The 27,588-nt window shown below is 44.1% G+C and overlaps 1 protein-coding gene across 2 annotated transcripts in view; it reads left to right on the top strand.

Annotated features, from left to right (window-relative positions):
• The window catches only part of CLCN2 (chloride voltage-gated channel 2), a 521,510-nt gene that overhangs the window by 148,903 nt on the left and 345,019 nt on the right, over positions 1 to 27,588 (top strand). For both annotated transcript variants that reach the window (XM_077487744.1, XM_077487745.1), the window contains exons 2-4: positions 10,000 to 10,156; positions 18,602 to 18,733; positions 26,252 to 26,380. In XM_077487744.1, coding sequence (XP_077343870.1) covers positions 10,000 to 10,156; positions 18,602 to 18,733; positions 26,252 to 26,380 — 418 coding nt within the window. The remainder of the gene's footprint in view (positions 1 to 9,999; positions 10,157 to 18,601; positions 18,734 to 26,251; positions 26,381 to 27,588) is intronic.

A 27,588-nucleotide genomic window follows, 5' to 3' on the forward strand; every position in this document is an offset into this window, starting at 1 on the left:
AGTTCTTTTATAACGGATGGCGGGGCCACCCGGTGACTCCGCCCCCTCTGACGCATGGAACCATCCGCCCTCCATTATAAAATAACTGTCAGAAGAAGAGAAGCGTCACACAGCGGGAGCCTTCCATTGCGCGGAGCGGCCTGAGAACCAAGACGACGCCGTGGAGGAAGGTGCCGGACGAAAACACCGGACCAAGAAGAAGCGGATTGGAGGAAGACCAGAAGAAGGAAGAAGACTTTAATAAAGGAATTGTCAAAGACCGTCTCCTGTAATTTTTAACACACTTGTCACTGTTTTTGGTGAAATAGTAGGGGTACCTTTGTACTCCCTTGCCATTTCACACGGAGGAGGCCGGGATCCCCTTGTTAAAGGGGGCTTTCAGATTCCGATAAGCCCCCCCGCCCGCAGACCCCCACAACCACCGGCCAGGGTTGTGGGGATGAGGCCCTTGTCCTCATCAATATGGGGACAATGTGCTTTGAAGGGCTACCTCAAAGCACCCTCTCAATGTTGAGGGCATGTGGCCTGGTACGGTTCGGGGGGGGGCGCTCTCCTGTCCCCCCCCCTCTTTTCCTGCGGCCTGCCAGGTTGCGTGCTCGGATAAGGGTCTGGTATGGATTTGGAGGGGGACACCCACGCCATTTTTTTTTTTTTTGGCGCTGGGTTTCCCTTAATATCCATACCAGACCCGAAGGGCCACCCATGCGTTTTTTTTTTGTTTTTTTTTTACATTAAAGTCGTGTTGTAAGTCGCGCTGTGATTCACACTCAAGACGTGTCCAAGTTGCCTTGCCTCCCAAAGTCGTGCTGGAAGTCATACTATCTGTATTGAACTGTGTCAAAACGAAAAAGCATTTATTTATGTCGGATCTTTCGTTTTTCGGACTCTGTGCTTTCGTTATCGTTTGTCAAAACCATAACGAAAATACCTGAAATTTGGACGAAAATACATTCGGACAAAAATGAATGCACATGTCTAGTAAGTAGTGGCAGTTAGCAGATGCACTGTCTGTCTTGCACAAACTGGATTGCCTTATCTCAATAAGCATGCATATGTACTGTGTATCATTATTATTTAAGGTATTTGTATAGCGACGTCAATTTACGCAGTGCTTTACATATACATTGTACATTCACATTGGTTCCTACCCTCAAGGAGCTTACAATTTAAGGTCCCCAACTCATTCATATACTAGGGCCAATTTAGACACAAGCCAATTAACCTACCAGCATGTCTTTGGAGTGTGGGATGAAAACGGAGTACCCGGAGGATACCCACGCAGGCACAGGGAGAACATGCAAATTCCAGGCAGGTAGTGTCGTGGTTAGGATTCGAACCAGTGACCCTTTTTACGGCTAGGCCAGAGTGCCTTTTGTAGTCTATGGCTACATTTTATATTTGAAGTGTGAACCAAATCTGGTTTACAGTTTGTGCTGTGATACATTCTGAGTGGAGCGTCATACAGTATGGTGTACGTTTATTAAACAGAGAATTTATCTAATATCCGTTCAGCTGTTCTCAGAGAAAAAGCTTCTCCCCTGTTTATGAAGCGGAGAGCATTTGTTCTCAGGAGGCAATTGAGTACTGTCTGTCTTACTTTTATTTGCACTAACATACAATTTTTCAGGACAAACTTTTGGGGTATGTCCCCTTCCTTAAGGTCCAAGCAGTACTGATTCACAAAAGTTTTAGCAGAATGTTAAAATAAAAGAAAAGAGGAAAAAAAGAAGAAAAACAAACACATTCAAATCGCTGTGTATGGTAAGTTTTTTTTTTTATTTTTTTTTTTATTTTTTTTCCCCCCCTCTAACGCACAAGATCTGAGTAGAAGGGGGGGTGGGGCTGCCTGTGACCTCCTGAGATACCTGAGTAATTACAGAGAAGCTGAGTTTTAGAAGTGAAACCAAAGTTAAAAAAAGACTGTGTGATTACATGAAAATAAACAGTCACTTTTTTTAACTGTTTTTTTTAACTGTTTTTTTTACACACATTTTGGCACGTTCTTTAAGCGTCCATTCACACAGGGGCAACACAACTTGCAGCGTGACTTTAGGAGGCAACGTGGACACGACTTGAGTATGAATGACAGCGTGACTTAGGGCGACTTCAACACGACTTGGGGCGACTTACAGCGCGACTCAAGACGTCCCCAGGCCAAGTGACTTGGCTGTGGCCAATCACAGAATAATCGGCTCTCGAGGGGGAACTCCACACCAGATTTTAAATAAAAACCGGCATGGGTTCCCCTCCAAGAGCATACCAGGACCTTAGGTCTGGTATGGATTTTAAGGGGAACCCCCTATGCCGAAAGAACAGCATGGGGGTCCCCCCAAAATCCATACCAGACCCTTATCCGAGCACTCAGCCTGGCGGGTCAGGAAAGCGGGTGGGGATGAGCGAGCACCCTCCCTCTGAACTGTACCAGGCCGCATACCCTCAACATGGGAGGGTGGGTTCCTTGGGGAAGGGGGGCACCCTGCGACCCCCCCACCCCAAAGCACCTTGTCCCTATGTTGATTAGGACAAGGGCCTCTTCCCGACAACACTGGCCATTGGTTGTCGGGGTCTGCAGGCGGGGGGCTTATCGGAGTCCGGGAGCTCCCTTTAATAGGGTGGGGGGCCGGTATATGGGGCCCCCTTATGTGAATGAGTATGGGGTACATCGTAGCCATTCACCTGAGGGGAAAAAAAGTGTCAATAAAAAAACACATTACACAGGTTTTTAAAGTAATTTATTAGGCAGCTCTGGGGGTCCTCTTCCGACTTTGGGACTCTCTTCCGACTTCTCCGCTCTCTTCGGCCTCTTCTCCTGGTGTCCGGTTCTTCTCCCACTCTCTGGCCTCTTCTGCTGGGCTCCTCCGCTATCTTCTGCTCTTTTGCAGCTCTTTTGATAGTGGTAGCCCAGTCTTCTCCCGGGGCATGCTGGGACTGTAACGTTTATAAGGGGCGGGGTGACATCACCTGGTGACTACGCCCCATGCCTATATAAGTCGTTGCGCACCTCTCACACGGCATTACAGCGGGAGAGAGTGTTGTGTCAACGGCCGAGGAACAAAACAGGGAAGAAGACGACGCAGAAGACCGGGCTAACGCTAGTAAAAGAGCTGGAAGAAGTTAACGGAGGAGCCCGGCAGAAGAGGCCAGAGAGCGGGAGAAGAACCGGACACCGAGAGAAGAGGCCAAAGAGCGGAGAAAAAACAAGATCACATTTGTCGCAGCCTGTCTTTCACCAATTAATGTGGAGCTATTCTGGTCGTATCTAGCCATGGTTGCCACAGTGAATAACAATTTTTAAGAACATGCCTATGTTGATAGGTGAGTTTTTCACTTATCAGTATTGTATTGACTGTATCCAGCTATTGTTTCCCATTTGGCACCTGTAGGGATCCATCCAATATCCAGATATCAGTTTGCGGGCTACATACGAGACGTAGAACTGCTGTGTGACCATTCGGAGAAAGTGAGGTTTTCTCCAAATTTCATAGCAAACGGATAACTGGATCATATGGAAATGGAAAAACTTGGGAAACAGTAGAGAGAACAAAATACCAATAACGGAACCATTTCAGATATTTCCACATCGTGTAGTAAATTGGCATTGGGTCTATTGCATTTTGGGCATAATGGTGAGTCTCTTTTCCCCCATTTTATGAAGCTAAACTAGTGTTTGGTACACTGTATATTGTAGGAACGGATGAGAAAGCTTATGAGATGCCAATACTGATACTAAAGGGGCCGAAGCCTAATGCAATTCCCAGGTTTCCCTGTCTATAGGTTCCGAGTCTTTTTCCCATCCCTTTTTACAAGTGAGTGTGGAGATATTGTGTGGGGCACAATAGTTTAGAATATACTCTCGATCATCCCTTTTTTTGTCCTCTAATAGGACAGCAGACATCAACGGGCATAAGCAAAGAGGATCTGGCCTTGGACTGAATAGCATGCCTAAGTTGCGGATACTTGTATAACTGACTTCTGGGAAGGGAAAACTCTGTCTACATCTCTGTAAAGGATTTAAATGTGGTACCATTATATAACTGGGAAACATGCATGTTCACCCTCTCCCAGAGTTGAAAGTCCTGATGTTTGAAGAGTTCCTTTTAACACAAATGATGCCATATGGGAGTATATGAATAAAAACCTCAAACCTGTGGGATAGTTCTAATATATGCCCATAAGGTTTTCATGAGAACGATCGTGGGGATGTTTAGGGAAAGTTGTGAGAATCCTGCTTCCAAGTGAAACAGTGCAGGGGTCTAGGAGCCGTTTGGTATCAATAAGTTCCTAATTGGGTCTGACACTGCTTCATAGTTACATAGTTAGTCAGGTTGAAAAAAGACACAAATCCATCCAGTTCAACCTTAAAAACAAATAAATAAAATAAAAAATAATCGTACAATCCAAATACCCAATTTTATGCCCACAATTGATCCAGAGGAAGGCGAAAAAAAACCCCAGCAGAGCATGCTCCAATTTGCTACAGCAGGGGAAAAAAATCCTTCCTGATCCCCCAAGAGGCGATCGGATTTTCCCTGGATCAACTTTACCTATGTTAGTACCCAGTTATATTATGTACATTCAGGAAAGTATCCAGGCCTTTCTTAAAGCAATCTACTGAGCTGGCCAGAACCACCTCTGGTGGGAGTCTATTCCACATTTTCACAGCTCTAACTGTGAAGAAACCTTTCCGTACTTGAAGATGAAATCTCTTTTCCTCTAGACGTAAAGAGTGCCCCCTTGTCCTCTGGGTTGACCGTACAGAGAACAACTCAACACCAAGTTCACTATATGGACCCCTAATATATTTGAACATGTTGATCATATCCCCCCTTATTCTTCTCTTCTCAAGAGTGAATAAATTCAGTTCCTCTAATCTTTCCTCATAGCTGAGTTCCTTCATGCCTCTTATCAGTTTGGTTGCCCTTCTCTGCACTTTCTCCAGTTCCCCGATATCCTTTTTGAGAACTGGTGCCCAAAACTGAACTGCATATTCCAGGTGAGGTCTTACTAATGATTTGAACAGGGGCAAAATGATATCTCTCTCTCTGGAGTCCATACCTCTCTTAATACAAGAAAGGACTTTGCTCGCTTTGGAAACAGCAACTTGGCATTGCATGCTATTATTGAGCTTATGAAAAATAAATAGAAGTGCAGCGCTTACCACTAGGTGAATTTTCATATAACTGAGTATAAATGAATAAACTAAGTGTTGGTGAATCCAGATAAAGTGAAATCAACAATATAAAGTGTTGTGCAAAAAAAATTTGTTAGTTGTCAGAAATAACATCTTTCAGTAACCCAAAAGTCCAATGCATTTAAACATGTGAAAAGAAATTTTCAAAAGCATATAATAGTGTCCTATTTAAGTGAACAAGAATGTAGTTAATCCTGTTTGTTCAGGAGAGAGTGCTTGACTGTGTGGACCCTTCACAGCTACAAATCAAATAAGAAATGGAGGCTTACCAGATCACCGATTTAGTATGCACAAATGCGAATACCCAAACGATTCGAAGCGGACATCCGGACAACGACCCAGTCACTTAGACGTTCCACTGTCACCGAGTCGATTCGAGTCTCCTCACTGGACGATTTGCACAGACCGTGTAGAGTTTTCGATGTGGGAAGCCAAAAATCAGCCCAAACCTTCGAGTGTTTCGTAGTTCCCAGGTCCGTTCCAGTCCTTTCGAAAATCTCGGGATATCGTGTCACCATAAAAACAAAAATGAACATGGTATTGAGCTTATGATCTACCAAAACCCCCAGATCCTTCTCCACTATGGATCCCCCCAGTTGTACTCCCCCTAGCATGTATGATGCATGCATATTCTTAGGCCCCAAGTGCATAACTTTACATTTATCAACATTAAACCTCATCTGCCACATAGTCGCCCAATTAGACAGTGTATTGAGGTCGACTTCTAAATTGGAGACATCCTGTAAGGACGTTATTCCACTGCATATCTTGGTGTCATCTGCAAAGACAGAAATGTTACTTTTGATCCCAGACCCAATATCATTTATAAAGATGTTTAAAAAGTAAGGGTCCCCAGTCCCCCAGTTGTTCCTGGGGAGCTACAAAGTAGAACCTAGAATGGGGGATTGCAAGGCTGCCTTGGTCCATTCCAAATTGCAATGTGGACAGACTAATTTGTGCTATTTTATTGTGCCAAATCAGGGCTCTAAACTGTGAGTATCTGGGAGAACCATTTATGTGGGATCCATGTGGGTGCATTGTAAAATATGTACAGGAGTTCTGGGGCCCATACCATTTTTATTAAATTGGCTCTACCACTTACTGATAGTGGGAGTTTAGTCCACGCCGAACATTTAGATAAAAATTTACATAACGGTATCAAATTCAGCGTGCTATATTGGCTAGGATCTTGAGTCGCTTGTATTCCGAGATATCAGAATTCAGTGACCACTTGAACAGTGCCTGCACAGTCTGGCAAGGGGTTTGGAAGCAGGTCTAAGGGCATGAGTAATGACTTGTTTCAATTTATAGTGAATCCCGATAGAGACCCAAAGTCGGTGATCAACTGCATCACGTTTTTCAAGGATCCATCCGTGTCACCCAGATACATTTAGTGTTATCCGCGTATAAAGAAATTACATCTTCTTGGGGGCCCCTAAGGAAATCTACAATGTTCTGCGAGACACGGATATGAGTAGCCAGCGGTTCCAGAGCCATGACAAACAGCAAGGGCAAAGGTGGGCATCCCTGCCGGGTGCCTCTGAACAACTAGAAGGGTTCCCATAAGTCTCCATTAACCCATATCCTTGCAGATGGAGATGCATATAGGAGTTGTAATTATATAAATCTTTAAGCTTGCTGTTGCTGATATTAGGAAGAAAGAAACCTCCTTCCTCACATCAAAGCAGCTTCTCGCCCATATTCTCCACCTCTGGGCTGGAGAATCTGGGACGGGAATATTTTACAGAAATGGCCAGTGAGAGCTTCAGATCTCACCTTCATAAACTGGTCATCTGTGTAAGGCTTCGTGCACACGAGACGCTGTTAAACGCGTGTTCAGAGGCAGTTGGACACGCTTTTCAACTGCCCCTGAACGCATTCAATGTTATCCTATGTGTCCATGTACACAGTCTCGTTTTTTGCCATTTTTATGCAGTTGCGTTTAACCTCGTTTTTCCAGAAGCAAAAAATGGATTCAGACGCAAAAGTTTCCACGTTTCAGACGCAAAACGCTGCTACTGTGTTTTGCCGCGTTTTCGTTTATAAGCGTTTTTAAAGGTGACCTTTTTTTTTACATTAAAAATCTCAAAAATTGCAAATGATGAAAAACCATTAAAAATATATTTTAAACAATTGCAAGTGGACAATCCACAACTTGTGACAAGTGACATGGCAGGTGGCAAGTGACGTGGCAAGTGGACAATCCACAACTTGTGGCAGGTGACGTAGCAAGGGACCTGGCAGGTGACGTGGCAAGTGGACAATCCACAACTTGTGGCAGGTGACGTGGCAAACGGCAATCCACAACTTGTGGCAGGTGATGTGTCAGGTGACATGGCAAGTGGATAATCCACAACTTGTGGCAGGTGACGTGGCAGGTAACTTGGCAGGTGACGTGGCAAGTGACCTGGCAGGTGACGTGGCAAGCGGACAATCCACAACTTGTGGCAGGGAACGTGACAGGTGACATGGCAAGTGGACAATCCACGACTTGTGGCAGGTGACGTGGCAAGTGGACAATCCACGACTTGTGGCAGGTGACGTGGCAAGTGGACAATCCACAACTTGTGGCAGGTGACGTGGCAAGTGGACAATCCACAACTTGTGGCAGGTGACGTGGCAAGTGGACAATCCACAACTTGTGGCAGATGACGTGGCAAGTGGACAATCCACAGCTTGTGGCAGGTGACGTGGAAAGTGACGTGGCAAGCGGACAATCCACAACTTGTGGCAGGTGATGTGGCAAGTGGACAATCCACAACTTGTGGCAGGTGACATGGCAGGTGACATGGCAAGTGACGTGGCAAGTGGAAATCCATAACTTGTGGCAGGTGACGTAGCAAGTGACCTGGCAGGTGACGTGGCAAGTGGACAATCCACAACTTGTGGCAGGTGACGTGGCAAGTGGACAATCCACAACTTGTGGCAGGTGACGTGGCAAGCGGAAAATCCACAACTTGTGGCAGGTGAGATGGCAAGTGGACAATCCACAACTTGTGGCAGGTGACGTGGCAAGTGTACAATCCACAACTTGTGGCAGGTGACGTAGCAAGTGAGGTGGCAAGTGGACAATCCACAACTTGTGGCAGGTGACGTGGAAAGTGACGTGGCAAGCGGACAATCCACAACTTGTGGCAGGTGATGTGGCAAGTGGACAATCCACAACTTGTGGCAGGTGACATGGCAGGTGAGATGGCAAGTGACGTGGCAAGTGGACAATCCATAACTTGTGGCAGGTGACGTAGCAAGTGACCTGGCAGGTGACGTGGCAAGTGGACAATCCACAACTTGTGGCAGGTGACGTGGCAGGTGACATGGCAAACGGCAATCCACAACTTGTGGCAAGTGACGTAGCAAGTGGACAATCCACAACTTGTGGCAGGTGACGTGGCAAGTGACCTGGCAGGTGATGGATGTTGCAAGTGGACAATCCACAACTTGTGGCAGGTGATGTGGCAAGTGGACAATCCACAACTTGTGGCAGGTGATGTGGCAAGTGGAAAATCCACAACTTGTGGCAGGTGACGTGGCAAGCGGAAAATCCACAACTTGTGGCAGGTGAGATGGCAAGTGGACAATCCACAACTTGTGGCAGGTGACGTGGCAAGTGTACAATCCACAACTTGTGGCAGGTGACGTAGCAAGTGAGGTGGCAAGTGGACAATCCACAACTTGTGGCAGGTGACGTGGAAAGTGACGTGGCAAGCGGACAATCCACAACTTGTGGCAGGTGATGTGGCAAGTGGACAATCCACAACTTGTGGCAGGTGACATGGCAGGTGAGATGGCAAGTGACGTGGCAAGTGGACAATCCATAACTTGTGGCAGGTGACGTAGCAAGTGACCTGGCAGGTGACGTGGCAAGTGGACAATCCACAACTTGTGGCAGGTGACGTGGCAGGTGACATGGCAAACGGCAATCCACAACTTGTGGCAAGTGACGTAGCAAGTGGACAATCCACAACTTGTGGCAGGTGACGTGGCAAGTGACCTGGCAGGTGATGGATGTTGCAAGTGGACAATCCACAACTTGTGGCAGGTGATGTGGCAAGTGGACAATCCACAACTTGTGGCAGGTGATGTGGCAAGTGGAAAATCCACAACTTGTGGCAGGTGACGTGGCAAGTGACGTTTCAAGTGGACAATCCACAACTTGTGGCAGGTGACGTGGCAAGTGACCTGGCAGGTGATGTGGCAAGTGGACAATCCACAACTTGTGGCAGGTGACATGGCAGGTGACGTGGCAAGTGGACAATCCACAACTTGTGACAGGTAGCCTGGCAGGTGACGGGGCAAGAGGACAATCCACAACTTGTGGCAGGTGCCGTGGCAAGTGAAACGCTAAATACAAGTACACTGCTGCTCTCACAGCTGCTGCTACTCACTCTAGTCTCACAAAATTGCTGAAATAGTTAATAATACTGTTTTTTGAGCTTGGGAAGGGTCTATGATGTTAGCTTAACTAAATGCTTCTAGGCGCAAACGCGGTAAGACGCAGTAAAATGTCGCTAAATTGCGGTAAAATCGCGGCAAACGGGCGTTTCTAAACGCCGGTTTCAGCTTTTAAAAACGTGTCTAGCAGAGTTTGCATCTGCGTCTCGTGTGCATGAGGCCTAAATGTGAATGACAGGAGGGTGTGTCCTGTGATGAGAAGAGAAGAACGTTCTCCACACCTCATCTCCGCTTCATAAACTGGCACATCTGAGAGATAGCCATGATCATCAGGATCTTGGCTCTTCTCTGTATGTTAAATGCACATCTATGTGATAATGTTTAAATTTCATGTTTGTACACTTTATTTTTTTCAGATGTATGGGCGTTACACTCAGGATCTAGGAGTTTTCGCTAAAGAGGAGGCTGCTCGTATTCGGCAACAAACAGAAGGTCGCAAACCAGGCAAAAGTGACCAGCCACGGGTAGCTGAGCTAAAAGAATATGACGAGAGCCGTTGTGCCAAGTGTAGAAGTATGTATTCTGGTTGTGTACAACCTTGTCAACATCAGATTTCCCAAATGTAAATACTAAAAAGATATCACTCCTGCTGAGAAGCTTTTAAAGTTGAATTCTAGGCATAAATATAAAAACGCAAGTGAATGCAGTCATATACATGTTTATATATTAAAAGTACATGTAACTGCAGTGAGTACCTGAATTTGTTCTACTGGTTCTAGTATAGGTATTTTTTTTCCAACATTGGAGGATACACCAAAATACCCCCCCCAAAAATTTGGACCAAATCTGTCCTAAAACGGAGAACAGGGATGCACCATACTTCTGCTGTGAGCAGCTCCATATTGTAGTGTGATTCCAGCCTTTAATAGTGATATCTTTTTAGTACAGCGTTTTATCCAATATTGCATGGAATAAATCGGTGGCTTTGTCAGCAGTGTCAAATTGTGCTCATATAAAGTGTCTTTTTATTTAATTCTTTAAATGTTGTTGTAGAAACATCATGTGTTTTTTGTATAAACCTGCACATTTTGTTTCTCATAATGATCATCTTGGATGCCCAGGAAAATGTAATTGAATGTTCAGAACAAATTACAAAGGCATGAGGGCCAAAACTATATTAGCGTGGTAAACCAAAACATACTTTTGTTACCTCAATTGTCTTTAGTTTCCGGCTTCCTATGATTTGTAAGTAGTTCTTTTTTTTTTTTTTTTTAAATGAAGAACAGTATACAAGTAAGCCATTTGAAATGAAAGAAGGGAACTTCTGTGATGCTTTGAAATCAAGTGACAACAGTTTGGCTTCAGAAAGTTTTATTTGTATTTTGGAGCTACTAGCTCTTAAAAGCCTTCGGGTAAGTTTTTTTATTTTTTATTTCTGACCTACAGGGTAATATAATGTGCTAGTATGCATCATATACTAGCACATTATATTGAAACTAGCCTGAAAACGAAGCCCTCCAGCAAACCGTTGGCACCGCTGGAGGCCTCTTGCATCTTCACCTGTCTTCTGTCTGGATCCACCGACTCTGGCTGTGTGACTGGCCAGAGCCACGATTACGTCACTCCTGCGTATGTGTGGGGGAGCTGCCATCTATGGCACAGGGCTCTGTAGGAACGGGCATCAAAGTGCATGCGCTGATATCATCTGCTGCATATACAGTAAATATCTCCTAAATGGTGCACGTTTAGGCGATATTTACAGTACTTTTTATTTTTTTTTGTGCGAGATTAAGCAATTTAAGCTTTGTAGAAACCTAATAAATACCAATTGTGCTAGAAGTCAAGTACATTAAGGGATACTATGTCTAGTAAAGTAACTTAAATGAATAAAGGAGGACATTTGTCCCTTGTTTGAGATTTATACACTTAACAGTCACTTTATTAGTAAACCTGTTCAATTGCTTGGTAACACAAATTGCAAATTGGCCAATCAAATGGAAGCAACTCAATGCATTTAGGCATCTATATGTGATGAAGATGACTTGAAGTTCAAACCAAGCATCAGAATGGGAAAGAAAATGGATTTAAGTGACCTTGAACATGGCATGGTTGTTAGAGCCAAACTGGCTGGTCTGAGTATTTCAAAAACTGCTGATCTACTGGAATTTTCACGCAGAACCATCTCTAGGGTTTACAGAGAATGGTCCGAAAAAGAAAAAATATCCAGTAAGCAGCAGTTGTTGACATAAATTGCCTTGTTGATGTCAGCAGAGAATGGGCAGGCTGGTTCCAGATGATAGAAAGACACCAGTAACTCAAATAAGCAGGCATTACAACCAAGGTATGCAGAATACCATCTCTGAATGCACAACACTTTGAACCTTGAATAGATGGCTACAGCAGCAGAAGACCACACCGCTACCACTCCTGTCAGCTATAAACAGGAAACTGAGGCTACAATTCACACAGGCTCTCCAAAATTGGACAAAGGAAGACTGAAAAAACATTGCCTGGTCTAATGAGTCGATTTCAGCTACAACATTCAGATGGTAGGGTCAGAATTTGATGCCAACATGAAAGCATGGATCCATCATGCCTTGTATCAACAGTTCTAGCTGGTGGTGGTTTAATGGTGTGGGGGATATTTTCTTGGCACACTTTTTGGGCTTCTTCGTACCAATTGAGCATTGTTTAAATGTCACGGCCTACCCGAGTATTGATTCTGACCATCCCTTTCTGACTATAGTGTACCCATCTTCTGATGGCTACTTTCAGCAGGATAATGCACCATGTCACAAAGCTCAAATCATCTCACCACTGGTTTCTTGAGCATGACAATGAGTTCACTGTACTCCAATGGCCTCCACATCACCAGATCTCAAGCCAATAGATCACCTTTGGGATATGGTGGAATAGGAGATTTGCATCATGGATGTGCAGCCGACAAGTCAGCAACAACTGTGTGACGCTATATCAATATGGACCAAAATCTCTGAGGACTTGTTTAACTATGCCACAAAGAATTAAGACTGTTCTGAAGGCAAAAAGAGGTCCAACACGATACTAGCAAGGTGTAACTAATAAAGTGGCCAGTATACAATACTGTGCAAATATTATAGGAACTTCTAAAACAATGCTGTAAAGTGAGGATGCTTATGGACCAGTACATGATTAAACAATTACAACCTATACCAAATAGGCACTAATGATCATCAAGTAATATGTAGATTAAAATACAGTCCATTAGATCAAGCAGAATCAGCTGAGTAGTAAGAATGAAATTGAGTGAGGAAAAGCCATGCTCTACTAACAAGTTAAAGATGCTAAAGACCATTTGATGAAAATAAATCTTGCGCAAAGAAAATACTTAGCACAGCAGCAAGATAATGATCTTGCTGCTTCAACAAAGGCTCTAAGGCCCCATTCACACCTGAGCATTTTGGAGCTTAAAGCCTGAAGCTAAAAAATGCTGGAGGGGAAAAAATATCTATTCTCAATGGAGATGGTTCACCTCTCCACCCCAAGTCGCCTAAAGCCGAACGCCTGAAGCTCAAACAAGTTCTGGACCCTTTTTTGTTGCTCAAATCCGGCAGATTTGGGTGTTTTTCTTTTTACATTGGTGATCTTTTGCCCTGCACAAATTTGCATCAAAACGCGGTAAAAAAAAAAAAAGCCTGAAAACGCTATGCTCAGGTGTGAGTGGGGCCTTAGAGGCAGGAAGACAGTCATTTCCAGATGAGCTGTCTAGGTTCATTTATAGAAGCACAAAGACACAGGCAAAAATACAATGGTTGGCCTAGAAAACTTAAGTTGACCATACAGGAATAGATTTTGTTTTGTTCAGCCTGTGGGAAGTTCCCCATCCATGCTAACAGCAGCAATCAAAATACCTGAACAGCGTATGCATCTGATTGGATGCAGCTGCTGTTTGAGAGGCAGGAGGGAAGCTGACAGGCCTGCCAATAAAGTGAATTTCAGCTGGTTCATCAGGAAATTTCTGCAGGTAACAGTAAAGCATGGAAGAGGTTCCTTGCAGGTTTGTGGCTGCATTTCTGCACATGTTGGGGATTTGGTCAGGTTTAATGGTCTTTGCAATGCTGAAAAATACAGGCAGATACTTCTCCTCCATCATGCAATACTGTCAGTTGTCTGACCAGTCCTAAATAAATTCTGCAGGAGGGCAATGATCCCAAACATACAGTCAAAGTCATAACAGATGTTTGTCATAAAGAAGAAAAAGATATCCTAAAAAGAGGTTATGATTTCAACATAACCTGGGATTACATAAAGAGACAGAAGCGACTGAGACAGCCTAAATTCACGGAAGAGATGAAGTAGGTTCTAGAGGCTTGGAACAACCTACCTGTTCCTTGTTCCGAGTTGAAAATGTACCTAGAAGGCACCAGCTGACAGTTGTGTGTGCTTGTCATCTAGGTTTCTCACCTACAGTATATAATGAATATACATTTTAACAATGGAAGGTACTCTCATAATTCTATGAAAATGTGATTGCTTTTTTGCCTATGACTGCCTAGCAATTTCTGTATTGTAACCCTCATGCTAAATTAGCTTCTCCCCCTATTCAGCTGCCTGATCACATCCACCTGAAAGCTGACAGTCAGCTTGTCAGATATACACACATTCCTGACTGCTGTTCCCTCCTTTTTTTTTTTTTTTTTTTTTAAGGCAACTTTATTGTTTGTAAAAGCCACCAAATACAAACCAGAGCGGACTTCCGGCCGGATGTGATCAAGGCAGCAGCTCTCGCCCACAGCTCCGCTACTCCGGGTCAAATCTGTACCTACTGGAACATTTTGACCTATGGACCCAACCGTTCAAGTACTTGGTGTCAGCAAGGGATAGGTTGATTCAGTTAAAATTTTTACAGAGAAGCTACTATACGCCTGCCAGACTAAGCAAAATCTTCCCCTCTGCCTCAGCGGAGTGCTGGAGATGTTTTCACTCACCTGCTGACGCTGACCACGTTTTCTGGCACTGTCCCCATGTACAGAGATTCTGGACTGATATCGTCTTATGTGTTACAGAATTAATATCAGTCCCTGTGCCAGTGAACATAAAGGTCTGTCTCTTGGGCCTAGTAGATGAGGTAGTACCTACAAGGGCCATGCGAACAATGTGGAATATATTGTTTTTTTTATGGTAGAAAGGCTATCTTATTGGCCTGGAAAAAACCAGAGGCTCTGAGCATCTCTGCCTGGAAAGGTCTGGTAAATTCAATGCTACCTTATTACAAAGCTACATATGAGAGTAGAGACTGTATGAGGAAATTTGATAGATTATGGCACTCGTGGTTTAACTCCAGCACCACTGTTGGATAGGGTAATGGCATGAGGACCATCGGGCCGGGGCCAGCTTCAGTATGTTTTTAGTGGTCTAGCACTCAACAGTCTTGCCCAGGAAGAAACACCTACTAGGTAGATAGGGTAGATCTGCGTGGTATTTTCACTCGTGCATGAGCTAAAGGAAATTGTGAATCCGTAAAACTATCGAGATGTGACTTGAGGGTGGGTGGGGGGAGGGGGAAGGGTTGTTAGATAAGAGGTCTCTGTTAGATAGATATAGGCCACTTGGCCTGGTTATGGATGCTGTCTTGTGGGCACATCTACTGTTGTATGTTCTATATAAAGTCAATAAAAAGATAAAAAAAAAAAAAATGCAAACCAGAGGAAATAAAGTTTGCATAGACATGTAGCATAGCATTAAAGAGAAAATATTTTCAATCAAAGCTATATACAGTCCCCAAACCAAATGGGGGGCCTCTGTCCCATTCTGAATGTAGCAAAATTCTGGATGGAATCGGGAAGAGCTGACATCACTTCTCTGACCAGTGGAATTTCTTGCATCAGTAGACCTACAAGATGCCTATCAAAAAATCCCGCTATTCCCTCAAGTGCTTTCTGCATTTTGCGTTGGGAGACCAGCACACCAAGTTTGTGGTACTGTCATTCAGGCTCTCCTGTGTATCCACAAATGTACTTGCCTAGCTGTACATTTTGTACCAGGGCATTCAAGGCAGAGTCCTTGAATGACCTGCTGAAGGTCTTTCATGCCACGACATTGTCAACCAACATCTACAGGACTATTCCGTTCTTACTCTCTCCAGTCCTCACACCACCTGAACTACCTGGGTCTCCTCTTCGAAACCACTTTCTTTTGAGGCAGTACCCTTTTTCCCAGTTTCATGCCAAGTCTCTTCAACTCGGCATACTCTTGGGGAGGATCAAACTACTCCATTCTCTTGACTGTCCTATGCTTCTATGCAGCCAGACAGGGCTCTACCTGACATAGATAGCCAACTCTGCCCTGGAGCAGGGAAAGTATTTTCTATATTCTTTCTTCCTGTTCCCCAGAGATGTTCAAACACCTTATTAATATTCTGGAATTAAGAGCCATTAGATTGTCTCCACAACACTGGGGGCCACTCCTTCTTTTTCTCCAACATCACATGGTCAGGGTTCAGTCAGATAATGCCACAGGTGCCACAAACTATCGGGGGTAGGGAACGACCAGAATTATGCACCCAGAAATCTTTCAGAATCTCTGTCTATCGTGGAAGACACCAGATGTGGACAGGTTCAACAAAAAACTCAACAGATTTGTGACTAGGGCCAGTGGTCCTCTGGCATTTGCACTAGATGGCCTGGTGATTCCTTGGACTCCATTCAGGGCTTATGACTTTCAGCCAAAAAAAATTCTTCCTCAAATGCTATGCAACAAAGTAGAAAGGGTTCTGATGATCCTCGTCACACAGAATTGGCCCAGAGAGATATGTTACACAGACAGACGTACTTGGACAAGCAATGGCCTCTTCTAAAATCCAGGTGCTGATGAACAGTAATCTATATCTCATTCATTCATACCCATGATGTTCAGAGCAAAAAAAATCGACCTCACAAGATCTACCACTGTACATAGAGGGCCTTCTTCACCTGACGCAAACTAAAATGACTTCCAAAGAATTCTCTGTTGCTTGCTCCCTGCTCTTTCTTCAATCAGGTCTTGATCAGTGCTTAGCCATTAGCGCGCACAAAATAGATTTTTTTGCTTTAGCCATCCTTTTTGAAAAACCTCCTGCTTCACAGACCCTAACAAAGACCTTTCTGTGAGGTGTTGCTAATAAAAATGCCCCAATTTGACTTTTGGTGTTCCCTTGAGATCTAAATCTGGTGCTCTCGGTACTCCAGAGACCCTTTTAATCGGATACATTTCTTTGGAAACCCTCACATGGAGGTGGTCTTAAGACAAAGTCCTTCCTTTTTACCCAAGTTAGTCTCTTCCTTCTACCTCAATCAGGATCTTGTCCTTCATTCTCTGTGTCTTGCCTCAATTTACAAATGTGAAATTTCCTTACACTGCAGTATTAGGGCTGTCATAGTCTATTTGGCAGCCATGGCTTCTATTTGCCAGACTAAGTCCCTTTTTGTCCTCCCTTCAAGCAGTTAAAGGGGAAATCTGGCCTCTTGCTCCACAGTTGCAAGGTGTATTAGACCACTTATTTGTAGGGCCTACGCCTTTAAAGGGCACCCTTTTCCCAATAGAGCTCATTCAACCAGGTCTGTTGGTGTGTTTTTTTTTTTTTTTTTTTTTTTACGCATTAAACCTCAGCTTCTTACTTTCTGTTTCTTCTGTTTGTTTGCTACGTCACTGCCACCCTTTTATTTTATTTTTTTTAGTTATCCTTTGGTCTATGAATACAAGTTCTGTACTGTAGAATTAACAAGTTCTGTCTTTGACTATGCTATCAGTTATCCAGAAGCAGTCCTTCTCAGAATTCCGTCCTACAAGGTTATAGTGAAACATATTTTAGTGTATAGGTATGCCTAATATTTTGGCAGAGCACAGAACTCCTTTCATGTCAAAGGTAACCAAAAAGGTTTTGTCAGTTGAGAATTACCTACACACCTCAATGTACTACATCCAAGCTGATGGGTTGGTAGAACCACTAAATAAAACCTTGAAAGTTGTACTAAAGTGGTTGATGAGGTGGGAATAGATTTGGACTTACTGTTACCATACTGAATGATTTCAATAAGGGAAGTGTCACAGTTGGCAACAGTATTTTTACATTTGAGCTTTTGTATGGTAGATGTTCCCTGTGACTCCTGGCTATTGCCTGAGAAACATTGGGAGAGTGATCAAACATATCACTCAGATGCAGGATGGGCTAGAAGCAGTCATGCCCATAGTTCAGGAATATATGCAGCAAGCCTAAGAGGTGCAAGTCCAAGTTTATAACCACTCTGCGAAAATCAGAACATTTTAACCCGAGGGACAGATTCTAAGTATTGGTGCCCACTGTAGAGAGCAGCAAGTGACAGAAGCCCCTATGATGTCAGGGAGAAAACCTGTGTCCTCTAGCAGGTATACTCACCCAGAAAGGGAAATCGCCTCTAAATATATCATGTTAAATTGATAAAAGCTTGGATGAATCCAGATACTCTCTTGAGGCTGCCTTGAGTTTTGTGTTTACTGCCTTGCTAGATAAAAGTGCAGAACAAACCTACTTGAACTGTTCTGGGTATCTCTGGCTCTTGCATTGCTTACTACTGCCACTACTAGTTGAGTCTGACACATGAACTGCACAACTATAACAAGGCAAGCTTGCCTCTCCCATAATGGTTTTGGATGGGGTCTTCTTACTGTCTTCTGTCCACACTGTTCGCTTTGCACTTACCAGAACAGTTTGCTGAGCAATATTTGAGTAACGCTATGAAAATCATGCCGTGTACTGCCTGTTGATGTAAAGTGTTACAAGAAGTAATGTTCTGTGCCAAGGAAAAGATGGTGTAAAAGAGGCACACTTTGGCAAGGGCTAGAGACCGCCTATTGTTGCCTGTGGCTATATAAGAATGTTTGCATGTTCTACATTTTACATTCTTATATACTGTATATTGCAATATTTTTATACTTTTCAAATATCATCTGCTGCCTTCTCACTGCAAAGTTACTATTTTTCTACTCAGTTTCTGCTTTCTTAGCCGCTTTTGCTTTTTTCAGTCTGTTGCGTGCACACTCAGAGGCTTTTGCTGTCTCATATTGGGGAAGACTGGATATTCCTTATTCTTCTGGGCTTGGTGATGGCTCTCGTCAGCTGGGTCATGGACTTCACAATTGCAGTTTGCCTACAAGGTGAGCAGCTTATATGTTGTCTCCATTCTTATTACCTGACTATTGTTTGTGTAACATTTTTTTCTTGATATTCAGTGTGAAGTATGCTCCGTGTATCCAGTATTTGTACAAAAAAGTATGTGGAAAATGTGCAATATTTACCCCTTATCAATCGCTATGTCTTGATGAGGTAGGCCTTTGGAAAAATAGCTGTGTGTCTTTTAGTGGCATATTGACACATTAATTATTAGTATTCACTGTGTATCCTTAAAGTGGTTGTAAACCCTTACAAACCACTTTGACCTACAGGTAAGCCTAGATTAAGGCTTACCTGTAGGTCCAAGAAATATCTCCTAAACCTAAATGGTTTAGGAGATATTTGCCCGAAAACAGGCACCGCTGTCTACGGTCCTGTCCAGATTGGACGGGTGATCTGTCTATCAAAGTGCCTGGACAAGGGGGAGGGGCTGTGTGTGACGGCGCGCGACGGGGAACACACAGCTATTGAAATTAAAGCTGTGATGTTCCCGGCGCTCTATTCAACCAGACGGCTCTCTTCACTGCAGAGGGGCATCGCTGGCTGCATCAGAGGAAGGAGATTTTCACAGCATTGCCACATATTGATAAGATTATTTACATTACACTGATGTGTTTATCTAAGAAAACTATTGATAAGAGCGGACATTCCCTGTAAGTAAACACAGGATCACCTCACAGAATTACACCTACAACTGGGGATGCACCAAGACAGTAAGTACTCGCTGATTACCTGGCTGCATCACAGGGGGCAACACTGGCTGCATCACAGGGGGCAACACTGGCTGCATCACAGGGGGCAACACTGGCTGCCTCACTGGGGGCAACACTGGCTGCCTCACTGGGGGCAACACTGGCTGCCTCACTGGGGGCAACACTGGCTGCATCACTGGGGGCAACACTGGCTGCATCACTGGGGGCAACACTGGCTGCATCACTGGGGGCAACACTGGCTGCATCACTGGGGGCAACACTGGCTGCATCACTGGGGGCAACACTGGCTGCATCACTGGGGGCAACACTGGCTGCACTTATCTCTTTTATCAGGTCGCCAGTCTCTGACCACCTCCTGTACCGTGTCGCCAGTCTCTGACCACCTCCTGTACCGTGTCGCCAGTCTCTGACCACCTCCTGTACCGTGTCGCCAGTCTCTGACCACCTCCTGTACCGTGTCGCCAGTCTCTGACCACCTCCTGTACCGTGTCGCCAGTCTCTGACGACCTCCTGTACCGTGTCGCCAGTCTCTGACCATCTCCTGTACCATGTTCTCTGTCTCTGACCATCTCCTGTACCATGTCTCCAGCCTCTGACCACCTCCTGTACCATGTGCCCAGCCTCTGACCACCTCCTGTACCATGTGCCCAGCCTCTGACCACCTCCTGTACCATGTGCCCAGCCTCTGACCACCTCCTGTACCATGTGCCCAGCCTCTGACCACCTCCTGTACCATGTGCCCAGCCTCTGACCACCTCCTGTACCATGTGCCCAGCCTCTGACCACCTCCTGTACCATGTGCCCAGCCTCTGACCACCTCCTGTACCATGTGCCCAGCCTCTGACCACCTCCTGTACCATGTGCCCAGCCTCTGACCACCTCCTGTACCATGTGCCCAGCCTCTGACCACCTCCTGTACCATGTGCCCAGCCTCTGACCACCTCCTGTACCATGTGCCCAGCCTCTGACCACCTCCTGTACCATGTCCCCAGCCTCTGACCACCTCCTGTACCATGTCCCCAGCCTCTGACCACCTCCTGTACCATGTCCCCAGCCTCTGACCACCTCCTGTACCATGTCCCCAGCCTCTGACCACCTCCTGTACCATGTCCCCAGTCTCTGCCCATCTCCTGTATAAAAATATTTTTTGAAAACAGTCATTTTCGGTATCGGTGCTGTTTCGGTATCGGTTTCGGTTTTCGGCCCAGTGTATTTTTCATTTTCGGTATCGGTTTCGGCACCAAAAAACCCATTCGGTGCATCCCTAGTAAATAAAATTAAATATAAACACCTATGAGTGATTGATTTCAATAGTAGTGAAAAAAGTTGATCTAATAAATCCAACAAATCATAATTTATAAAAAGAATTATAAATAACAAGCGTTAATACGGTAATGAAATGCGAAAAATCCCAGTGAAGTGATCAAAAAAGTCTAATAAATGAAAAATAGTCCAGTGAAAACTTGATACCTAAATTTCATAAGAATTCATGGAAAAATAAAAAATATTAGATTAATAGTAGCAATAAAAATGAAATGTAAAAAATATATATTAGTGATAATAATAAATAATTGGTGATAATATGAGTGTAATAATAATGTAAAAAATATAAAATAAAGTGTTCAATCTTCTGTGCAACCAAAACACACCAAGGATCGTGACCACCACCACAAAAAATATGCGCTTACCAAAAGGCAAGCGATTTCATGCTCATAGTCAATCTCCACAGCACCTCCTCGGACCATGATCACAGTAGGCTCCATTATTGAATGAAACAGGCTGGGACCGTCAGCAGCAGCACGTGAAGCAGAAAGGCAGTACTCGGGATTCCAGGGAAATGGAAAGAAGACTCGCCATAGCATAATTCCGTATAACAAATTTAATAAAAGTAAAGAAATACACTTGCATAGAAAACAGTAAAAACGCCCATAACAAAATGCCGGCCGGCCTGCAATCGCCCGTCCAACCTACACTGTATCTCGATGACGTCAGCACGTCTGCCAGCCGACGTGCGTTTCGTCGTAAAAAGACTTATTCGTGGGGTTTCATCAGACCAGAGCACCTTCCTCTATACATTTGGAGTCTCTCACATGCCTTTTCGCAAACTTAAAACGTGGCATTTTGTTTTTTGCTGAAAGTAATGGCTTTCTTCTGGCCATTCTGCCATAAAGCCCAACTCTATGGAGTGTACGGCTTATTGTTGTCCTTTGTACAGATACTCCAGTCTCTGCTGTGGAACTCTACAGCTCCTCAAGGGTTACCTTAGGTCTCTGTGCTGCCTCTTTGATTAATGCCCTCTTTGCCCGGTCGCTGAATTTTGGTGTGCGGCCGTCTCTTGGCAGGTTTGCTGTTATGCCATGTTCTTTCCATTGGGTTATGATAGATTTGATGGTGCTCCTAGGGATCATTGAAGATGTGCATATTTTTTTTTTTTATAATTAACCCTTGCTTGTACTTCTCAACAACATTGCCCCTTACTTGTTTGGAGAGTTCCTTGGTCTTCATGGCAGTGTTTGGTTAGTGGTGCCGCTTGCTCAGGTGTTGCAGCCCCTGGAGCCTTTCAAAAAGGTGTATATATGTAATGACAGATCATGTGACCCTTAGATTGCACGCAAGTGGACATCATTTCGCTAATTATGTGACTTCTGAAGGTAATTGGTTGCACCAGAGCTTTTTATGGGCTTCGTAACAAAGGGGGTGAATACATACGTACATGCCAATTATTAGTTTTATGTATATATTTTTCTAATTTTACTTCACCAACTTAGACTATTGTGTTCTGATCCATCACATATAATTCAGATTAAAAAAACATTGAACTAAAGGCTGTAATGTAACAAAATGGGTAAAAAGCCAAGGGGGTGAATACTTTTGCAAGGCACTGTATCATGCTTGGTCCTTCTCTGACTTCCAATGTGAAGGAATAACTCTTAACAATAGCTGCAGTGACAAGCCAATGATGGGAAACCATTGGCTTGTCACTGCATTTACATTTTGTAAGCGAGCAGAAGGAACAGAACTGGGATATGGGCTTGTTCAACTCCGCATGTGTGACTGTTAGGCTAAATAGGCTGCCCATTGTTTTAATTGAGAAGAGTGAAGGAAGGACCAGGTTGCACACAGATTTTCTGGCTAGTCGGTAGAACCCTAACAAAATAACAGGTGCTTCTGACATCACAAGCACTCATAATCCCCTCGTAGAAGAACACCTAAATGGCCCGTTCCTTACCCAAGCAAAGAGCTGGTGGATTGGGGTATGATTTGGGCAATGATCACATATAAGGATTTCATTGCTGAAGATATTGTTTCAAAGCTATTGGTGGTTATCTGCCAAAGTAATGACAGATCACTATATTATGTCTTTGTAGCTGCCTGTGAAAATGGAAAATTTGTTAATGACTTCTGGCTAGACTCATTGTAGTTATGAATCAAATACCTCTGCTCATGAAGAGGGTTTTCTGTAATATGCAAAAAAATAAGACCCTGAGTTCTGATCATTCGGCCTTGTCCACACCATGTGCAGAGAAGTGAGCTTTTCTCCACCTGCCTCTGCAATGACACAAAGAAAACAATTGTTCTCTATGTGCCCTGTTCACACCACAACACTGGTATCACATGCAGATTTCTTCTGTGTGGAAATCTGCAACGTGTTTGCAGTTTTCTGTGCAGAAAAAACTGATATGACATCAACATTGCGGTGGGAACAGGGCACATGGAGAACAATTGTTTTCTTTGTTCCCTTGCAGAGAATTTATTTCTGCGCAGAAACAAAAACCTCACATGACAGCAGTGTTGTAGTGTGAACAGAGCACATAGTAAACGATGCGTTTTTTTTTTTTTTTACTTGAATAGGGCTGTTCACTCCATCAGTTCTTATGCACATATGGTATAAGGCCTAGTCTTAAGTTTTAGGCTGGCCATCAGGGTGGATTAAAGTCCTTTAAAATCCTTTAACATGGGGCCCCCCAGATCCCATGCACCCCCCCCCCCCCCATGTGAATGAGTATGGAGTACAATTCCTTTATTAAAAATAAAAAATAAATGTACCCCAATGTAATCACGACTGCGCCACTGCCGAACCTGAAGGAAAAAAAAGCTAACAGTCATCTGTCTGCTCCTCCATCTGACATTTCTTAAATGGATAAGGGGCTGGGCCACGTGGCACCGTGCTCATGTGACATTACCGACCCAGCATGCACTGATCGTGATGTCACATGGGGGTGGTGCGACCAGGTGACGTCATCAGGTGGCCTCTTACAGATTTAAGGAATGTCAGATTGCGGTTACCCTTTGTCGTGGATGGAGTGTTTTTTTTTTTTTCTTTTTTGAGTCCGTCAGAGGTGGCGTGATTGACGATGGCTCTAGATCATGGGACATTGTTTTTTGTTTTTAATAAAGGAATTGTCAAACTGCGTGTTTCTTTTTGACGTTTCTTGGTGAATGGGTAGGGGTACTCATTAAATATGGGTTGTGCTGGGATCTAGGGGGCTTCCAGATTCTGATAAGGCCCTGGCCCGCAGACAACCACAGCCCAGGATTGTGCGTAAGGGGCCCTTGCCCCAAAGCACCCTCCATACTGAGGGTGGTGTATGGTTCAGAGGGGGGGGGGGGGCGCTCGCTTGCGCTCTTAACCCCCCCCTCCCTTCCTGGCCTGCCGGGCTGCATGGTCGCATAAAGGTCTGGTATGGATTTTGGGTGCCAGGTTTTTTATTTATTTTGGGGTGCGTTTTCACTTAAAATCCATACCAGACTCAAAGGGCATGGTATGGATTGAGGTGGGACCCCCACGCCATTTTTTCACTTTTTTTTTTTTCTATTGCCAGCACAGGGCTGCTTTTTTTTTACCTGCTATTCACTATGCCCCGATTGTGCATATCTTTGCCCAATTGGGACTTAGAATGCAGTGTGCAGCGCTCAGTGGGTGAACATCCTGCAAATTCAGGTGTTAGCCAAACAGGCTTCATGCAATTTTGCTCTTCACCTGCCTGCACACCATGGATTGGGGTGGTGAGGGGACCCATCAATAGACGGAAAACTCCTAGGGATCCTAGAACTCCTGGGATCAGTGGCAGTTCTGGGGGGGGGGGGGATGTGATCAGTGACCATGCTGATTTTCTACTGACTACTATAAAGAGGAGTTTCAACACTAGCTACCAATGTAGTAGAGGTTTACACTGACCACTAATGTAATATAAGCATTCACAGTAACCATCAATGTAAGGGGGGGGGGGGCTTCACACTAGCCACTAGTTTGAATAAAAGGATTGTACACCAAGCCCCAATGTAATGAGAAGGTTTACAATGACCACCAATGTAAAGGGGATTTACACTGACCACTAGTGTAATAGAAGCATTCACAGTAACCACCAATATAAGGAGTGGTTTACACTGATCACTAATGTAAGGGAGACCTTCACACTGGCCACTAGTTGAATGAAAAGATTCTACACCAAGCCCCAACGTAATGAGAAGATTTACACTGGCCACCAATGTAACTGAGACATTTAGCCTGCATTCACATGTGTGTGTGTGTGTGTGTGTGTGTGTGTGTGTGTCGGAAACGCATGCAAAACGCTTCCTGACACCACAGAAATGTGCTGCCCTTTAACAGATACACAGCAGTGCAATTAATTGTTGATGACACCCTCACACATCTGCTGACATGTGCTGTGCAACTGTGTGATTTTGAAAAAGTGTTAGGGACTTTCTTCCGCATTTCTACCACAAAGAGCAGCCCATTGAAATAATTGGTCTGCCCTACACGCGATCTACATCTTTATTCACCGTGTCAGTACACCTTTGCATTCTAAAATCCCTGCTAACCTCTGCACCCCAAACCTCCCCCATTCTCTCCACTCAAACCCTCCACACCTTTAACTTTACCTGCCTCCTCTGCTCATCTTTGCACCCACCTACCTTACCTTACCTCTATACATCACCTCCTTGCTCACCTGTGCACTCAAACTGTAATTCTTTCTCTGCCTACCTCTGCGCAACCAACACTACCCCCTCCCCCCCCCCCCCCCCCCCTGGCCCCCTTACCAATTTGCTTACCTTTGCAGAACACGCTAGGCTGAATCACCAAATTTGCAGACAGGACTTTCAAGCATGCCCCTTTATCTCCCGAGTGGGTAGCATTCCATATAGGTGATGGTGGCTATGACCTCAGGGGGGCATTATATACATATGAATGCCGCTGATCCGTGGCTATTTACATATGAATGAAGTCACTATTTACATATCAATGCTGGTTATTTACAGGTAAACACAGGGTCTGCAGGTCAGTCATCTGTACACGATAGGGCAGAGCTGGGCAGCATTTGTAGCAGCATTTTACACTGAGATATCGGGACACATCATGGGACTAAAACGTCAAGGGACGAGAGAGTTTAAACCTGGATAGTTGGCAAGTATGAGGTAGCAGCCTTGAGCCCTACAACAATGACAGAGCCAGGGCAGATGCCCCTTTTGCCCTGCCTTAAAGACGGCCCTGCCTATTTTCAATATGTAATCATTTTGACATTGTGCAAAATTGATCCTTTAATATTGGCTACGATGGACTGCAACATCAGAGAAAGAAGCAACCTTATTGAAGGACATAAAGATGACAGAGAAGGAAACCGGAGTTCAGCAGATACAGGAAACCTGGCATAGACAAGTCCTATGGCTCTTATGAATGACGATCTACAGTATTGTGCATCAGTTTGAGTCACCTTCCATTTCTGTCAGCCTTTCACCACCTTTATTGCTAATGTATAACATTGTTTGCTATTCGTTCTTTTTTTACAGCTCACAAGTGGATGTATGGAGGTTTGGAGAATAATATTTTTCTACAATACTTGGCCTGGGTTACATATCCTGTTGTCCTCATCACTTTCTCTGCAGGATTCACACAGATCATGGCGCCTCAGGCTGTGGGTATGTGCAATACTTCATTTCTGTCCTTGAGTCACAGACCGACAAGTTGTATGAAGATGTTTGTACCGAATGGCTTGAGAAAATGCAGTACAATTAATTTCTCCTTAACTTGAACGTTAAGAGTACTTGTTAATCCTTTACCAATCGCATTGCCTTGCAGCTTACCTTGTGGCAGAGAAGGCTGCCAGCTGTTTAGTAGGGCAAAGGAAAATAGAAATGTTCTGGCGCATGGATGGTTCAAATCCAGCAAGCGTGCAAATGTATATAACACTTAAAATAAAAACAGGTGGCCAAACAAGTCTGTAAAGTTCAATGGTTCATATATGTAGTGATTGAGCCAACTCTCAAGAAACCAATGAAAGAAGGGATAAGGAGTGGGGAGGAGAGCACTGCCTAAATGCAGTATTGCAATAGCTGGTTTATTACATAAGATTAAAAACACTCACAAGATAGAATGTAAAAACATGCTCATCTGTGGTGGGTGTAGTGCAGGTCTCGCCACTCCGTTCCACAGCTAGGGACCTTCACTGACAGTACATATGGTATGGAGAGACGAGACCTGCACATCACCCTCCATAGATAAGCATGTTTTTACCTTCTATCTTGTGAGTGTTTTTTAATCTTGTGTAATAAGCCAGCTTTTGCAATACTGCACTTGGTGGCACTTCCCTTTTTTCATTGTTTAGTAGGGCAGTTATTCCGGTCTTTGTTAATGTGGTTGAAAAGATAACACATTTTGTACATTTTACTTGGCATCATGATATTACAGCATTTATTTTTCTTCCAGGAGCAAGAAAACAAATATACTCTATTTTTACATATACAATATTTTGTAAAAGTTTTACATACAACTACGGTATATAAATATTTGAGAGAACAGAGATTTCACCGCTCCAGGTTGATCCACTAACAGGCTACTGACTCTCCAGATAGGTAGGGGTTCCAGGTGCAGGCTGATTGCATAGGCCAAGTATACAAAAACTGATCAAAACTCTGTATAGCCGCACTCCGGATTGAGTAAAAAGTAAAGTGCCTTTATTTCTTCAAATACAAAAACTCCATATTGAACAAAACATCACAGCAAAGGGAAACGAAAAATTAGAACAAGGGCCTGACGCGTTTCACGCTATAACCAGCGCTGGTTATAGCGTGAAACGCGTCAGTAACCTTGTTCTAATTTTTTGTTTCCCTTTGCTGTGATGTTTTGT

Source organism: Lithobates pipiens, unplaced genomic scaffold (genome assembly GCF_037356315.1).
Source record: "Lithobates pipiens isolate NorthernLeopardFrog02 unplaced genomic scaffold, aLitPip1_a1.2 Scaffold_18, whole genome shotgun sequence".
NCBI lineage: Eukaryota > Metazoa > Chordata > Amphibia > Anura > Ranidae > Lithobates > Lithobates pipiens.